The sequence below is a fragment of the Anas platyrhynchos genome, chromosome 10, assembly GCF_047663525.1.
Source record: "Anas platyrhynchos isolate ZD024472 breed Pekin duck chromosome 10, IASCAAS_PekinDuck_T2T, whole genome shotgun sequence".
Taxonomy (NCBI): domain Eukaryota; kingdom Metazoa; phylum Chordata; class Aves; order Anseriformes; family Anatidae; genus Anas; species Anas platyrhynchos.
Genome location: NC_092596.1, coordinates 8,506,076 through 8,523,780, shown reverse-complemented (window position 1 = coordinate 8,523,780; position 17,705 = coordinate 8,506,076). Strand labels below are relative to the sequence as shown.

The window sequence follows — 17,705 nt, the reverse complement described above, 5'->3', positions numbered from 1 at the left end:
AAGGTCAGTTAAGAGCCTGTGCAAGGGAAATCAGCACAGGCTACGTCACTGGTTCTTTTAAATATATATAAAAAATCAGAATATATTATATATATACATATATATACATATACACACACACATATATATATATATATATACATGCTGCAGGAAGAACGGCCGAAAACATGAAAGACACCAGTATGGTCAGATCATGCTCTCTCTTTATTACCAAAATAGCCTGATTCTCATAGCAAACTTAACAGGCAGATAGTGTCTCACACAACATTATTGGTCAAAAGTACTCAGACAAACAACTGCAAGAAAACAACCCCACCTGCAAGAAAACAACCCCCTTGTGATTAGCAGCTGTGTAGGTCTTGTCCTTGAAGCCAGCTGCTGGCAACAATATTTTAATTCCTCAATCGGGCGATATGGGAACATGGTCATGGGAACGCCTCGTAGTTGCCCTGGTACCTTGGTTTGAAAAATTGGGGACACCAACAGAGGATCCAAATGGAATCATTTAATTGGAGCGGCTCTAGCAAAGCAAAGAAAAAGGAGACCTAAGGTAGGATGTCTTTCTTTCTTTCCTTCTTTCCTTCTTTCCTCCCTTCTTTCTTCCTTCCTTCCTTCCTTTCTCTTTCTTTCTCTCTTTTCTTTTTTCTTTGTTTCCTACCTTTCTTCTTTCCTTCCTTCCTTCTATTTCTTTCCTTCTTTCTCTTTCCTTCTTTTTCATTCTTTCTATCGCTCTTTCATTTTTTTTATTTCCTTCTTTCCTTTCTTTCCTTCCTTCCTTTTTCTGTAATTTTTTTTTGTTTGTTTTCCTTCCTTCCTTTCTTCTTTCCTTCCTTTTCTTTTTTCCTTTCCTTTCCTTTCCTTTCCTTTCATTAGTTTTTTTCATGTATGAAAATATTTCTCAGATGATACCAGGGGGACAAAAAAGGGGGACCTTCAGCTCCACCTAAAACACTACAGTCCACAAAGGATGTAAAGCCACTGACAGCTGCGGTGTGACCACAAGGTCAATTAAGACCCTGTGTAAGGGAAATCAGCACAGGCTAGGTCACAGGTGCTTATAAATATATATAAAAAATCAGAATATACGTATATATAAATATATATATATATATGTGAGTATATATATATATATATATATGAATATATAAAAATAGAAAAGGAGAATTTACAAACTACAATAATGGTCAGTACCCAGGAAAGGGCACCTGCAAAAAGGCAGACCAGTGTGGGATCTGTAATCACATATTGCCAGCCGTACCCTGGGGTGCACCAAGCACGGCATCGCTAGTCGGTCAAGGGAAGGAACTGTCCTGCCTGCCTGCCCTGCGCTGTGCGGCCTCACCTCCAGTGCTGTGAGCAGTTCTGGGCACCACAGCACAAGAAGGACACGAAACTGTTGGAGGGTGTCCAGAGGAGGGCGATGAAGATGGTGAAGGGCCTACAGGGGAAGATGGCTGAGGGCACTGGGCCTGGTCAGCCTGGAGAAGGGGAGGCTGAGGGGGGACCTCATCGCGGTCTGCAGCTTCCTCGTGAGGGGGAGTGGGGAGGCAGGTGACCTGTTCTGTGTAAACACCAGTTGTTAGCTGGAGGAAAAGGAAAGGCTCTCGAGCACCATCACTGATCTACAGGACAGGAGATGAGCAGTCGGGAACTACGGGAAGCTCCCTTACAAAAGAGCTGCAATCTAACCTAGATGTATTACAAAGAATCCTTAAGACTCAAAATCATCCAGTATCCACTTTGGCACTAGTTCAGTTTCTGGACTGGCCTAGGAGGAATGTACCAGCTTTTCCAATGACTGGTTCTTCGGATGTCACCCCCCAGGTGGTGACAAATCCACCCGTGCCGTTCTGCAGGAAGGCAGATGGATGCTTCTCGGTGAGTATTAAATATTCCTTGTTACATGACGAGTATCTGCAGCAACCAGAGAAGGAGACACCTCATGTTTGCTGGAATTCACCAAGGTGGACGTGGTCTGTAAGCTGTGGGTGACCTCCTGGGGGTCCGGCTGCTGCTGCCTCTCCTGATTTTTCTTGTAAGCTGAAAACAAAGGAGAGGGCATCAGCTCCTGGGTTTCCAACACCACCCTGAGCTTCATGGGGACATGTGAAAATGCGACTGCAGGGAAGAATGGGTTTTGGAGGCTTTCCCATGGCTAAACCATTCCCTTTCCAAAACCAGATCTCTGTTTTGGATGAAGAGCCAGAAGGCAGCACAGAGATGGACACCCACCTTGCCTGCAAGCCCCTGAACCTCTAACCTACGAGCCCTTGGTAGGTTAGTGCAATATTTCTTGTGTTTCAGATTCCCAATTGTTCTGCACACCCTGGCAAAGCAGTGGTCCCCTTCCCACCCTCTCCTCAACACATCATGGAGCCTGTGAGGCACACCGTGGGCTCACTACTGCTCAGGTTAGTGGCCAGCTGGGCATCAGCCCACGTCTCCTGGGTCAGGAGGAGAGCAGAAGAGCATCCTCCATGTTCGGGAGGAGAAACTCGCTTTTCACGAACACCTCCTTGAGCATCCCTGGGTGAAGCAGAGGCACATTGCCTCTTGTCTCAATACCTGCTGCCAGGGGGTGGGAGCTGAGAGCAGGGTCTCAGTGACGGAGCAGCTACTTGGTGTGGCTGGAATCACAGAATTGTCTAGGTTGGAAGAGACCTCAAGATCATAGAGTCCAACCTCTGACCTAACACTAAGCAGGCCTCCACTAAACCATATCACTAAGTTCAACATCTAAACGTCTTTTAAAGACCTTCAGGGATGGTGACTTCACCACTTCCCTGGGCAGCCCGTTCCAATGCCTCACAACCCTCTCAGTAAAGAAGTTCTTCCTAACATCCACCCTAAAACTCCCCTGGTGCAACTTTAGCCCATTCCCCCTTGTCCTGTCACCAGACACGTGGGAGAACAGGCCAACCCCCACCTCACTACAGCCTCCTTTAAGGTACCTGTAGAGAGTGATAAGGTCGCCCCTGAGCCTCCTCTTCTCCAGGCTGAACAAGCCCAGCTCCTTCAGCCGCTCCTCGTAGGATTATTCTCTAAACCCCCCCACCAGCTTCGTTGCCCTTCTCTGGACTTGCTCAAGCACCTCCATGTCCTTCTTGTAGAGAGAGCCAAAGGAAACCTCTGGGCTACTTACACCACAGGAAGAGGAGCATTAGCATGGAGAGGACTGCCACAGCAGGAATGACGAAGCCAATGGTCAGATTGACAGCCTCTGAGCAGCCCCGCTCTGCCAAGGAGACAGTGAGAACTTGTCAGTGGTTGCTCTCCTGCCCCCCTTGAACATCTACAGAACATGAAGGTCATTCAGAGCATCCTGGTGCTTCACGCTCTGGAGCTCCACGGGCAAACAGTGCCCTGCTGTGACCTCCCAGCTAAGCACAAGGCTTGCCATGACTGCATCAACTACAGCCTACAAAGCCACCCAAGGACTTTCTCTTCCCATGGTGAGGCCAGTCCCACCCCGAACACCCCACCTCTCCCCAGAAGGAAGGCGACCAAGGGCACACGCGGTGCCAACCCGGCCACCCATTACCGTGGAGCTGATAGAAGTTGTGGAGCAGGAGGCTGCTGAACAGCAGGTTGACTACCAGCGTTGTGGCTGTAATGCACAGGATGACACGGTGCCCTGGGAGAGGGGAGAAGTTCTGGTGGATGGGAGAGAAATGGGAGAGGAGGGCAGGCCGGCACGGGGAGTTTGTTCCCAGGCTCTCATGGGGCCTTTTGCACCGGAGGTTTAGGCCACCGACAGCAACTCACAGCCTTTGGACCTGAAGCATGTGTGCACTGCTGGTCTGCACGGCGACATCGCCACCGCCGTCAGTGCCATGGCCATGATCACAGCCGAGAGGAAAAGCCCGAGCAGGATGAAGGCAGCAGAATGACCTGTGGGGAGCAGAATTAAACAAGGAGGTGAGATGGAAAAGCTTCTCCTGGCCGAGGCAGACGCTACAGAGCAGGGAACCCTGACATTGATTCTCCAAACCCAACAGCACTGCATCAGACAAGGATGCTGCTGGAGAGACCTGGAGGTCTTTGGTGTCGTCAAAGATAAGACACGGGAGAAATGAAGAACAACTCAGTTTAAATGAATCCTACCATCTTCCTGCATCCAGATGACAGAGGCAGCCAACAGGAGGAGAGAAGAGGTGCACAGCAGCCCCAGGATGGACATCATTAACCATTTCCATGCTTCCTTTCCTGGGAAAAAGGCAAATACATTTGAGTTAGGGCTCGGAACCTCACCAAGGGATCCAGGGTGCAGCCTGGGAAGGGAAGGTGAACACCAAGCACACGTTTCCCTTGTAAAGAATCAAATTCCCGAGATTTGGAAACCTCAAAGACAAACGCTGGTGGACTTCAAAGGCTTCTGGTAGGCTTCTAAAGGGCTTTGTTTGACTTGAGGAGGAACCATGAGATGCCAGTCAGATCTGGACTTGCTCTGAGCTGACCAAGACACTCATTTCATCTAGTTTAACACCTTGATACAATTCTGCCCACCCGACAAGCACTGGATTTCTTCTGGAGGCTGCATATTGTGGGGAAGAGCACAGATGGCACAAGCTCTTGCCACAAGCATCAGGCACGTAGAGCTCCTCAGGAGAGATTACCCCAAAGGCAAGACCCAGTGTTGCACGTTTCCAGTGCTAGTCGTGGGACAAATCCATGTGGGAGAACCTTCCTACCTGCTATCGGGTTTCACCCCTGTTCTCCACATGGTTTCTGTTGCTCTGGGGACTGTTCTTGGTGGGTAGAAGAGCATGTGAGAAGGCTACCAAGACTGTGTGGGAGGACTTGCTGTTGGCTAGGTCTTATGGTCTCTTTTCTGCTAACCATCATGTTGCTACAGAAGCACCCACATTAACACGTAAGCTTGGGTATGGCTGCACAGCAGTTTGCACCATCCTGACCCAAACACCAGTGTGCTTGGTCGCCAAACCCAATGCCACGTGGCCCTTGGTCAGCTCTCAGCACCTCCACGCAGGAAGCTCTTTGTGTCCTGCCCTTTCTGTTTCTCCCCAGGGACTCCTGAGGACAGAGAGGAACAACTCCTATGCCTCATACCGTGATACCTGCGGGTGGTCCAATTTCTCCCAAAGCCATTTGGGATTACTGCTGCTAGGAAATTTTGTTTTCTGTTCAAGCCACAGAAGCATAAGAAGAAGTGCATGAACTCCACGACCATCGAGCAAGCTTCCTCCAACTACCGCGGTGAGTTAGGAGAGAAGGGGCTTGCCTCGCCCTCTGCCCTCTCCACGGCATGGAGAGAGGAGCTCAGGCGTGGGCACTCACCGAGTCTGAGCTTCCCAGGCTGAGTGAGCCAGATAACGAAGAGGACGGCAGAGATGGCAGTGAGCACCAGCGCAGCAGCGGTCATCATCTGTGCAGCACGGGCAGGAGGTGTAAGACCTGCATGGAGGACAACCCCACAACATGGAGCAGCTATCGCAGGAGTCTGCAACAAGCTCGAAACCCTAAAGGATTACTGGGTTTCCTTGCGTGGCAGATCCCACGAGAGGCAGCTGAAACCTGCGAGGGTCTCAGAGACAAAGTGCTGGTGCCCAGACCTGCTAGAGATGAGAAGACAGAGCAGGCTTGAGCTGGCACCTAAATGCACAAAGGCTGCAGGTCCAAGTGAGACAACAGCCAACGAACAATCCATCTGCCAGCCCCAGGACCACAGCAGAGCTGCTGGGGGTCTCATCCAGGTACCTGTGGGCTCAGGGCTGCTGTGACAAGGTGGCAAACCACCGGACCCACCCCGGCAGGGCAATGCTAACCTGTCACGGTCAGGTTGAGGGCTGCCTCCTTCCAGCTTATGGAGTTGTTGATTATGCAGGAGTAGGAGCCGCAATCCGACTTCTCTGCCTTCCTTATCTGCAGCTCGGTGGTCTTCCCAGTGAGCTGGAAGCAATTTTCGGGAGGAAGGGGATGTCCATCCTTCTTCCAGAAGACATCAGCCACCGTTCCTTCTGGCAGCACGCAGGTCAGGTTGATGAGTGAACCGGCCAGGTTTGAGCTGCTCAGGAGCTTGGGCTGGGGCAAGGGCTCTGGAAAGCAGAGAGCGACATGGCAGCACTGCCTGGGATTGCCTCTCCTCCCACCTTAAACCTGCCCCGCATGAGATGCCAGAACAGCAAGCCCCATGCAGGGTGAGCGGCACCTCCCCTTCTCATTCGCACCTCAGCTCAGTGCCTCGGTTGAGTCTGGCAGGGGAGAAAGTGCAGGAGCAGGGCAGCATCCACCAAGCTCAGAGCCGATGTCCCAGCCGCTGCCCTTAAGCCACGGCACCTCCCCTGGGGTGGGCAGCACCAGCCCCTGGAGCTCAGGCATGGCACCCTGGGGCCACGGACACCGACCCGACAGAGCTGCACCTTGGGATTATGCTGGGAAGTGATGACGGGGACTTTATGGACACTTCCAAGAGGAGAAAGCTGCCCCCGCACAGAAGTGGGGTGGAGGGGTGCTCTGGCACAAGGACATGGACGTATCAGAAGAGTCCAGAGGAGGGCCACAACAGAGATGATCAGGGGGCTGGAGCACCTCTGCTATGGAAACAGGCTGAGAGAGCTGGGGGTGTTCAGCTGGGAGAAGAGAAGGCTCTGGGGGGACCTTTTACCAACCTTCCAGTACCTAAAGGGGGCTACAGGAAAGCTGGGGAGGGACTCTTTGCCAGGGAGTGGAGTGATAGGACAAGGGGTAAGGGCTTTAAACTAAAAAAGGGTAGGTTATATTAGATACAAGGAAAAAAATCATTATTACGAGGATGGTGAGGCACTTTCACAGGCTGTCAAGACAAGCTCTGTGTGCCCCACCCCTGGAGGTGCCCAAGGCCAGGCTGGATGTCACCTTGGGCATTCTGGACTGGTGGGAGGGGTCCTTGCCCATGGCAGGGGGCTGGCACCGGGTGGGCTGTAAGGTCCCTTCCAACCCAAACCATTCTGTGGTTCATGGGATCTAAAATAGGACTCCACTATTGCCTGCATTTAAACTGGTCAAACCCCAGATGTCATGCTTGATGCACCCCAGGATACGGTTGGCCCTCCTGGCTGCCAGGGCACACTGCTGGCTCATATTCCGCTTGCTATCAACCACTACCCCCAGATGCCTCTCTGCAGGGCTGCTCTCCAGCATCTCATCACCCAGTCAGTACGAACAGCCAGGGTTGCCTTGTCCCAGGTGCAGGACCCAGTAATTGCTCTTGTTGAACTTCATGCCGTTGGTGATTGTCCAGCTCTCCAATCTGTCCAGGTCTCTCTGCAAGGCCTTTCCACCCTCATTCAAATCCACAACTCCCGCAAGTTTGGTGTCGTCGGCAAATTTGCTCAGAACTCCTTCTACTCCTACATCCAAATCGTTTATAAAGACATTGAAGAGGACTGGCCCTAAAATGGAGCCTTGAGGGACCCCACTAGTGACCATCCGCCAGCCAGATGTGGCCCCATTAACCACAACCCTTTGAGCCCTGCCTGTCAGCCAATTGCTCACCCATCGGATGATGTTTTTATTAAGTTGTATGCTGGACATTTTGTCCAGTAGGATCTTAAGGGAAACCTTGTCAAAAGCCTTGCTGAAGTCCAAAAAGATCACATCAGCTGGTTTCCCTTGGTCAACTAGACAGGTGATCTTATCATAAAAGGAAAACAAATTTGTTAGGGAGGACCTGCCCCTCATGAACCCATGTTGGCTGGGACCAATGACTGCATTGTCCCCCAGATGCACTTCAGTAACTTCAAGAATCATCTTCTCCATAATTTTACCAGTTTACCAATAATATTTATTGACGTGAGACTGACAGGCCTGTAATTGCTAGGATCTTCTTTCTTGCCCTTCTTGAAAATTGGCACAACATTTGCCAGCTTCCAGTCTACCAGGACCTCTCCAGATTCCCAAGATCACTGAAAAATAATTGAGAGAGGTCCTGCGATGACATCACCCAGCTCCTTAAGCACCCTGGGATGGATCCCATCCGGACCCATGGGCTTGTTTGGCTCCAGGTGGAGCAGCAAATCCCACACATGTTCAGGGTTCGTTGGGAGTTTGTCATTCCCACTGTCATGGTCCTCCAGCTCCGGGCACCCTGGGTCCAGAAGCCCAACGTCAGTGTTGAAGACAGAGGTGAAGAAGGCATTAAACATCTCTGCTTTGCCTATGTCATTGTCTGTGAGGAGACCTTCCCCATCAAGTAGCAGACCTATGTTTTCTTTGGTCCTCCTTTTTCTGTTCATATATCTAAAAAAACTTTTTTATTGTCTCCTACAGACATGGCCAGCTTCAACTCTAGTTGGGCTTTGCCCACACAAATTTTCTCCCTGCAAACACGAACAGCGTCCCTGTATTCCTTCTGGTTGCTCCAGTCGCAAAGCCACATGTTAATGTGGTGAGCCCGCTTGTCAGCATCGATCCCCCCTATCGGAAGGACAGAGGCAAACACAACCTGTGCCCCTGGTCCCTTTTGATTGCTTTCAGACTTCTCGTTGCTACCTCGTCATTACCAGCCTGAAAGACCAGCAGTGGGTAGCAGTCGGTGGGCCGTACCAGGCGCTTGACTTTCTTAGCGAAGTCTCTCACCCGAGCTCCGGGGAGCCAACAGACCTCCCTGTGGGCTGGGTCCAGTCGGCATATCGGGCCCTCTGTCCCTTTTCAGAAGGGAGTTCCCCAGGACAATAACCCTTCTGTCTTTCTTGACAGACGATGTAGCAATGCAGGGGGTAGGTTGCCTTGCCTTAGGCACCTTCTCCAACTGGGACAGGCTTTTGTCTACATCGCTGTTCTGACTGTCGTGTTCTAGACCCTCATACCTGTTATACAGGGGTGAGGTGGGCAAGGACAGGGCTCACCTACCACCCCGAACAGGAACCCGCCTCCATTCCCCCCCTTGGCCTAGGTCCCCTCCTATTCCCTGGCAGGATGGGGGAACTTTTGTCTTCTGCGTGGCAGGAGACACTCGTGCTGTGGCAGGCTCGTGAGCCTGTCTCACGGAGGGCAGAGTATGCTTCCACCAGTCAATTTCCCTTTCTGACTCCCTGATGCTCCAGAGCCTGCTCACCTCCCCACAAAGCTCCGCAACCTGGCTGAGCAGCTCTTCTACCTGGGCACAGCTCGCACAGGCATACCCCTTGCTGCTGCTGTGGGATACCGACAGGAGTGGTTGAATGACAGTCTATGTCATTCAAGGCAGTAATGAAACCAGAAAGTCCTCCTCTAGTCCACTTCGGGGGAGGCATACCTGTGCACCCTACTGATGGCAAATCCTACTGATGGTCAGAGAAAAACATCCTTTCAACCAATTTTTGACTTACTGATCACTGTAAGAGTGGTTGTTGTTGCTTTGTCCTGCAACAAGTTAACTGTTGCTTTATAGATGCCACTGTCCGTCTCTCGCAGCTTCTGCAGGACAAGGGAGCCGTTGTTTTCGTAGAAAACCACTCTGCCTTTGTAAGCTGGGTAAATGGTTACTGACTGCGACTCTGCGTAGTACTGCAGGATTAATTCGGGGATGTTCTCTCTTATGTATTCCCACTCGGCCAAGCTGATGTTCCTGATAGCCGGTGCGTGCATCGTGACAGAGGATCCTTCCTCTGCCCAGAGCTCTGTCATTTCTTCTGCAAAACAGGACACCTGCAAAAGCAGCAGCAGGTCTGGAAACAGGAGAGAAGCCAGAGCAGGGTGGGTTACTTCTAAGCAAAAGCCAAAGGACAAATTAAGCTGCTCTTATGCTCTTCTTGGAAAGGCCCCAACTGACTTCTTGAAACCCATTGTGCACGTCTGATTTCCGTCCTCCCTTTTTTCTTTTTAAGAAAAAAATCATAACATTATGGGCACGTTATAAAAATGGTTCGTAACTGGTTCAAGTATTTCCTTGCTTTTTGGAATGAAAACAACAGGAATCAGGCTCCTTCTGCATGTCAGGAGCTGCTCAGTGGGACCACATTCAGCGTGGCTTCACCCCTGGACCTCACCCAGTTCCCTCAGCACCCGAACCTGGTGGGACCCAGGCTGCAGCACTGGGAGGCACCTGCCAGGATGCTCACGCCTCGACCAGCCCTTCTGCAGCACAGAGGTGCAAGCGAGCGTGGAAATGCTGCAGGTGCCCGCTCTCCACCTCTCCCAGGTCTGCTGCAGCAGGAGGGCTGCGCGGTGGTACCCAGCCCAAGGACAAGTCCCCTCTCACACTCACAGCCTGCGAAGGACATGGCAAAGAGCCACAGGTGCTTTCAAACCGCCACGAGGGTTGAGCTCCTTCTGCAGCAACGCTCTCAGCAGGGTCACTAGCAGCGATGGACCAGCCTGGGAACGACACCGTGAAAAGCACCCACAGCACTTCCCACGCACTGCCAGCCCATGGCAACACAGGCAGCAGTGCTGGTGCTTTCTGCAGCCCTCCCTTCACTGCAGCTTGGCAGTGCTACAGCTCTGCCTTGTCCCTTCAACACCCATTTGTTGAGCCGCTGCCCGTGACGGCCATGCCCCTGCCTGTACAGAAACACTTCTCTGGTTGAGCTCCCTCCCTCACTTCCTCGGGAAGATTTAGCTCCTGAGCTTGTGTGTGGCTGCAGGCTCTGCACCTGCCATATCCGTCATCGTGGGGACTTGGAAAACCCCAATCACATCCCGTTCCCTTTGTGCAACAGATCACAAGAACAAACTGTCTGCACCTAACACAGTTTGCAGTGGGGTGCAACACTGCTCGAGGCTGACTTGCAGAGCTCAGATGCAATCATTGGCTTTTGGATGACAGAGACCAAATTTACTGCTCTTTTTTTAAATATTTTTAATATAATAAATATTTTTAATATAATAAAAAAATAATATTTTTTCCTACTGTTTTGCAAAGCACTGGAGCAAAGATGATGGGGGAGGAGCTGATATTTTTGTCAAAGGGACAGAATATAATGTCCTGTAATTAGAGTCACATCTCGGACACTCTTCTATAATGACAGTCTCAGCAGTGATACAAAGATTTCACGAGTGTCTGTTTTAGAGACATGGTCTGTTTTAGAGACAGCCTGAGGCTGGTGGGAAAGGAGCTTCTCATGCAGAGACGAGAACCTGTGCTGGAGGATGGGCCCACTCCAGAGAGACATTACCTCCTGGCAGCATCCAGCTGGCTTCCATGGACCCCTGCAAACATCAGAGCAGCATCTGAAGGAAAAGAAGAAAAAAGCCTTTTCAACCATGGAGCAGCTTCTGGATCACTCCAAGCAGACGCCCAGCCCAGCATCCTCACCCCAAGAGCAGCCAAAACCCAAGGCAAGAGGAAACAGGCCAGGCACATTGTGTTCACCCCTGTGATGGAGCTGATGGCCTGGCTTCTGCCCTGCTAAAAGGATTTCGAGAAATGAGGTTTCGGAGGTGCAGGACTTGCCCTCATATTTCATTGAATTTCTCCCTGCCAGGTCTATCTGGATGGCAGCACGGCCTTCCGGCCTGTCAGCCACTCCTCCCAGTTTTGTGTCTCTGCCTTTTCTTTTTCGTCTCCTGTCACCAGGGCACCCACCTCATTCAGCAGTGGGCCTAAATTGCCTCTACCGTTAGTTTTATCCACAATGAATTTGAAGAAGCCCTTTCTGTTGTCCTTGACCCCTCTCGCCAGGTGTAATTCTAGGGAGGCCGGAGCTTTCCTGGTTGCCTCCCTACATCCTCTGACAACAGCCTTATATTCCTCCCAAGTGGCCAGCCCCTCCTTCCATGATCTCTCTTCTTCCACTGGAGTTTGCCCAGCACTTCCCTGTTTAGCCATGCAGGTCTCCTGGCTCTCTTTCCTGACTTCCCACCTGTTGGGATGCTCTGATCTTGAGCTCGGAAGAAGCACTCCCTGAACGCTAACCAACTCTCTTGGGCTCCTTTTACTTCAAATACCCTGTCCCATGGGACTTCCCCTAGCAATTGCTTGAAAAGGCCAAAGTTGGCCCTACTGAAGTCCAGGGACGTGATTCTGCTCGATATTCTCTTCGTGCCACATGAGATCCTGAACTCCACCATCTCAGGGTCGCTGCAGCCAAGGCTGCCCTCAACCTTCACCACTTCACCCGCCCCTCCTTGCCGGTGAGGACAAGACCCAGCAGTGCTCCTCTCCTAGTTGGCACGTCCACCATTTGCATCTGGAAGTTATCATCAGTGCACTGGAGTGTGATATATGGAGTGATAATTCGTGTCAAGAAAATGGTTGATATTAATAAAGGGGGAGATGTGGGAGCACGGCCATGGGGGTGGGCTGTTGAGGGATTTTTGAAACAGCAAAGATCCCATGGCTCGCCGCAGCTGAGCAAACCAAGCTACCAGGACGACTATGAGAAGTTCCCACATCGCCCAATTGAGGAATTTAGAAAAATATTGTTGCCAGCAGCTGGCTTCAAGGATGGGATGTACGTGACTGCTAATTCTATGAGGGTTGTTTTCTTGCAGGTGGGGTTGTTTTCTTGCAGTTGTTTGTCTGAGTGCTTTTGACCGATAATCTTGTGTAAGGCACTATCCGCCCCTGTTAAGTTTACTATAAAAGTCAGGCTATTCTGGTAATATAGGGCAGCATGATATGACCATACTAGCATCTGTCATGTTTTTGGCCATTCTTCCTGCAAGAGTCAGCAAACCTCATGGTTAATGATAATATCAGACTCTTAATGACGAGGCCATCAGGAACGTAAAAGAGTTTAGAGGGATCAAAGAAGGCTGATTCAGGAGACACCATGCAGTCTCCGTTTTCTTGTTCTCCAGCCATTCAGGCATGGAAGTTGCTGGGTGTTTGCTGTTGCTGTTCTATGCAAGATCTTTAACCAATGAAAAGTTGTTTTGAAAAGAAACAACTGGGGAGAAAGGTATAAGAGGGGAGCCTGCCTTCAGGATAAAAAGGCAACACGATGTGATGAAATTATGTCATCAATAAAGAAGTAGAAAGAAGAATGAATAGGGACAGGCTAGCAGAACGGAGACCAGGACAGGATCAGGCACATTGATTGCCTCATGAAGAGAGGTTCAGCCAGACTCAGCAAACTGCTCAGAGAAGCTCGTACAGAAAGTCGCTGGAAATGGGCGCACCGGAGCTGGGAAGAAGCTCAGGCTGAGAAATGGACCTGTGCACACAGCTGCCCCTCGCTGGTAAGCAGTTGTGCATTATGGGGAATCATACGTCCTGAGGAACAAAGACTGTCCTGGGAACCTTACAGCTTATTCGTTTTATTAACAATCAGACAGTTTATGAGCCTCAAATATGGGACCAAACTGAGGTCAAGGTGTGGCACTCTGCAACTAAAAACGACAAGGTTGCGGTGGGATTGCTCGGCACCTGGTGAACAATCTCTGAGGCCTTAAAGAGCCGCGTGGGACCACAGTCAGAAACGTGGGGTTTGCCAGACAGTGAGGGAGCTGCGGGCTCATCCACCGATCCTTCTGCTACACCATCACCCCCCCCACCGCTACTGCCATCACAGGCCTTTGCTGGTATGTCCCCTGGTGACCTGTACGTGCCTTTTGAGCCAGGCCCTATTGGCCTTGAAAAGGAGATGGAAATGTTTCCCTTCAATCTGGGAGGAACAAGATACATAAGGCCCAAAGGCCGAGTTGCTTAACAACTTAAAGCGAGATGTGTTGTTCCCATGACTAACTCTGGAATTATCCGGTGTTTGTAATCAAGAAAAGGAACGGAAAATGGAGAGTGTTATATGATCTGAGGAAAATTAATGAAGTGATGGAAGATATGGGAGCACTCCAACCAGGATTAGCAACTCCAACTCTGTTCCCCCAATCATGGACATTAATAGTGATTGCCTTCAAGGATTGTTTGTGAAACACTTGCTTCTTAAAACTTTGCCATGTTTATGATTCATATCTATAGGCGTACTCGGGTTTAATATGTAAAAGAAGTGTTCTGTATATTTAGAAAGTTCGATGTTAGTGTGTACGTGCTGGTAGAACATAGACTCCCCACGCACTCAGCGCTGTTTACTTGCCTTTTATAAATATTACTAAATTCAGATCGGGTTGAAACTTCATTTGTAACAGGAGGAACCTCTGGGACTGTGGGTGTCTGGCTGAGGCCTTCCAGTAAATGTCAGGGTAGCTGAAATCCCCCACGATAAGCAGGGCCTGTGATCGTGAGGCTGCTATCAGTAGGAGGCCTCGTCAGCTTCCTCATCCTAGTCTGGTGACCTGTAACAGACACCCACAACACTATTCCCCACACCAGCCTGCCCCTTAATTCTCTCCCACAGACTCTCAGCTCTCTCCTCATCCTCCCCTGGGCAGAACTCAATACAACGTAGCTGCTCTCTCACATAAAGAGCAACTCCTCCACCTCGCCTTGCTGGCCTGCCTTTCCTCAGCAGGACACACCAGTCCTCGGCCACAGCCCAGCCCTGTGAGCTGTCCCACCATGTCTGTGGAATGGCCACCAGGTCATAATCTCCTGACAAAACACGGATTCCTAACTCCTCCTGATTCTTCCCCACGCTGCTGCCACAATCAGCCACTTTTTGGCTGTTTTTCTCTGGTAGCCTCCAAAGTTTGAGCAATAAACTGTTGTGGTTTTTGACAGGAAAATGGGAAAGATATTGTGTTTTACGGCGTATGCAACTATTTTAAGGATGTAAGAACAGTGGCTGTGCAGAAAGCTGGCACCGTTTATAGATGAATAATTTCCTTTTTCCAGGCACACCCCAACCAGCACAGAAATGCCGTATTCTCCTGCTGGGGGCTGGAGTCCCTCCCAGCTCTCCCTGTGCTCATGGAGATGCACTGAGGATCCCCAGGTGATGGGGAGTAAGGAAAATTTGGAAGAAGGGCATGCAATGCAGCTCTCGTGTGACTTTTTTTAAAAATGAATCCCTCCTCCAGCAGATAAGATCTCATTCTTCAGAAACCTGGGGGAAACAGAGAAGAGCCCTTGGAAGGAAATGACTGCATAAGGCAGGCAGGCGGTTTTGTGTAACGGCAATCACACAGGCCTTTGATTCTCAGTGAGACAAACACCTCCCACAGATATTTGTGGCATGAGAGGCAGTTGCAAACACAGAGACTTTTGATGAGGGCAGATGTTTCAAGGAGTTTAGCTACAACACAGACAAGGGAGGACAGGCTCATGAAGACAGACAGACTCAAGACTATGATTTGCATCTCTTCTGTGCCTTGTCTTTCATTTCTTCAAAACAGTCATGAGGAAAAAATGAAGCAGAAGCACACTAGCGTGCTGGTGTTTCACAAAGAGTATTTTGTAAGGCGTGTGCTTCCAGCCCATCAGCCCCGGTAGATGCAGCAGCAGCGCTAATCAAGCCTCTTGCAGGGGTGAGCTGCATGTCAGCTGTTGAAAAGAGCTCCTTACGGGGGCCAGGGCGACACTACCAGCAGCCACCCCAACAAATAGGAACACTATTTGTGCCAGAGGAGCAACAGCAGCCCAGGGTCTTTCTTTGCAGGCTGGGGAGCCAGCACGGCCTTTAGAAAAAGGAACTGCTTTCCCCCAGCTGCAGTGGCTTGCACACAGCTTCAGGCCTCAAAAACAAGCAAAAAAATTTTGTGGGGACTGACAGAAGCCCAATTGTCTGCAGCCAGCTTTGCCCAGCATTGCTCGTGGGCCCCTCACTGCTGTGTGCCCTTCTGTTATCGCTTTGCAGCAGCTGTGCAGCTCAAATATAAAAACCTCACTGCAAGATGAATTATCTGGAATGATCTATTGGACTCTCCTGATATGAAAAAAGATGCAAATCATCCCACAGCTTCAGGTCAAATATCCAGTTAGCAAATACAAATCCCTGTTGTGAGAGAGGTGTAGCTCAGCTATCCCTGTCTCACAGAGCAAAAAGGACTACCAAAACTGGTGAAAAGCAGAAAAAATGCTACTCACTGGTAATTAAACAGAAGGAAAAATCTTTCTTTGTCTTCTAAATGTAGCAGCACAACTGTAGAGGAGCATGGCTCTTCGCAGCTAACACAAACTAGCAGGGAAATTCTTTTTCATCCTGCAGGTTGTGGTCAAAACAAAACTGAGAATGAGCAAAAAGGAAAAATGCGTCAGGAACGTTTAATGCAAAATTTCAGCCCTAAGCTCAATGATGAACACAGCTGGGGTGAGGAGGCTTCTCACAGTCCTACCCATGGTGCTGGAGGTAGGGAAAACCCAGCAATGGTTGTCAGGAGAATTATCTTTTACATTAACCTCTGAGTTAATTGTAAAGCCTTGCAAGATGCTGGAGCCATGGAAAAACACAGGAATGGGCTGAGTGGGGACAGACGGGATGTTTATGAGCTCTGAACTCCACAGAGCGCTTACAGGCAGTAAGTGTTTATTTGGTATTTAAGGGCTGGATAGGAGGGGAAGCTGAGCTGGAGGAGCAGACCCCGGTACCCTGTGGGGGAGAGCAGCTTCAGCCCTAGGGGAAAGCAGGGGGGTCCCTCTGTCCCCATGGCTCCATCCCCCTGGCTTTATCCCAGTCCCCATCTCCCAGTCCCCAACCCCTTTTTGCATTCCTAACCCTGTACTCACCTCGGTCCCGTTGTTCTCCTAAAGTAGCAGCAGCAGTGGCGGGCTCTGCCTTCCTTGCAGCCTTGTTCCACCCTCCCGGCAATTAACCCCCTTTGCTGTTCTGCGGAACCCCAGCACAGCTGTCCTAGCTCGGATTCAGCACACTGCTCTCTTCCTCCCCCTCCTCAGAAGTGCTGGGAGGGGAAATATAGTGAAAAAACGATTTCTCTGCAGACGAAGCCACTTCCTCCTCCTGCTCCAGCATAGAGTTCCTCCCATAACACGTGTCCTGCCCAACCTGATCCCAGATGTGCTTCGCACAGGATGCAGCTCCCCAGGAGCTGCTCCACACACGGGTCCATAGCACAGGGTGCACCCATCAGAAGCAAACTGCTCAACGTGGGTACCCCGTGGGCAGCAGCTCCCCAAATTCCCTGGTCCTGCGTGGGCTCCTCTCCACGGGCTGCAGCGTGGAGATCTGCTCCATGTGGGCCCCATGGGCTGCAGGGGGACAGCCTGCTCCACCAGGGGCCTCTCCACAGGCTGCAGGGGATCTGCTGCTGTGTGCCTGGAGCCCCTCCTGCCCTCCTGCTGCACTCACCTTGTGTCTGCAGGGCTGTTTCTGTGCTCCTCCTTCCTCTTCTCAGCTGCTGTTTTCAGCAGTTGTTCACAGTAGGTTTTTTTTTCTTTTCTTTCTTTTCTTTCTTTTCCGAAGTCTGTTCTCCCCGAGGCACAATCAGCACTGATACTGTATAAACTCACTTTAGGATAGAATAAATCTTGTAGTTAAAATCGTAATGAGAACAAAATATTCGACATCTCGTTATGTGTCGGACTTCAGTTATGCTGAAACTTGAGCTAACTTGAGCCAACTTGGCATTCCTGCAGCTTGGAAAACAACTGATTCAGCCAACTTGGCATTCTGTAGCAAAAGATGAAAAGTACATCATGAAGAAGACCTACAGTCTAACTCCCAAATACCACTGCCCACGCCCCGAAGACCCCTTCCTACAATTCTTGGGAGGCTTTGCGTAAGTGCAAGGACTGATAAGCTAATTAGCATACGAAGTGAGAGTAGGCGGGTTTTGGTAATGAATACGTATAGGTGTTAATTGAATATCCATTGTTTTGCTGTATAAATATGAGACAGTTTGCTACTTCGAACATGCACGTGAGGTGGAAGGATCCCCCGTGCATCCAGAGCTGTCAATAAAGGATACTTCGCCACTTAGAAATTTCGGCT

The 17,705-nt window shown here is 50.4% G+C and overlaps 1 protein-coding gene across 9 annotated transcripts; it reads right to left on the bottom strand.

Moving 5' to 3' along the window:
• Window positions 1-849: 849 nt before the first annotated feature.
• LOC119717843 (uncharacterized) lies at window positions 850-17,309 on the bottom strand. 9 transcript variants are annotated; one of them, XM_072043193.1, is made up of 12 exons: window positions 16,484-17,035; window positions 15,845-15,959; window positions 11,097-11,151; window positions 10,187-10,296; window positions 9,309-9,647; window positions 5,787-6,056; window positions 5,299-5,415; window positions 4,105-4,206; window positions 3,766-3,891; window positions 3,542-3,634; window positions 3,143-3,235; window positions 850-2,040 (listed from the first exon to the last, which is right to left on the bottom strand). In XM_072043193.1, the coding sequence occupies exons 4-12, from the start codon at window positions 10,200-10,202 to the stop codon at window positions 1,886-1,888; spliced, it is 1,311 nt and encodes a 436-aa protein (XP_071899294.1). In that variant the 5' UTR covers window positions 10,203-10,296; window positions 11,097-11,151; window positions 15,845-15,959; window positions 16,484-17,035; the 3' UTR covers window positions 850-1,885. The 9 variants fall into 9 exon arrangements, with proteins under 9 accessions (XP_071899294.1, XP_038040134.2, XP_071899297.1 ...); XM_038184206.2 differs by lacking the exons at window positions 10,187-10,296; window positions 16,484-17,035 and adding an exon at window positions 17,064-17,309; XM_072043196.1 differs by lacking the exons at window positions 11,097-11,151; window positions 16,484-17,035 and adding an exon at window positions 17,064-17,296.
• Between the last annotated feature and the right edge of the window lie 396 nt (window positions 17,310-17,705).

What these genes read in the sequence shown, in the direction of transcription:
- LOC119717843 (XM_038184206.2), bottom strand. Translation starts at nt 11,124, where the DNA reads ATGGAAGCCAGCTGGATGCTGCCAGGAG. An exon ending in AACCACTCTTACAGTGATCA is followed by an intron (nt 6,057 to 9,308) that starts GTAAGTCAAAAA and finishes TCTGCTTTCCAG; the next exon opens with AGCCCTTGCCCCAGCCCAAG. An exon ending in ATGCTTCAGGTCCAAAGGCT is followed by an intron (nt 3,635 to 3,765) that starts GTGAGTTGCTGT and finishes CCCCTCTCCCAG; the next exon opens with GGCACCGTGTCATCCTGTGC.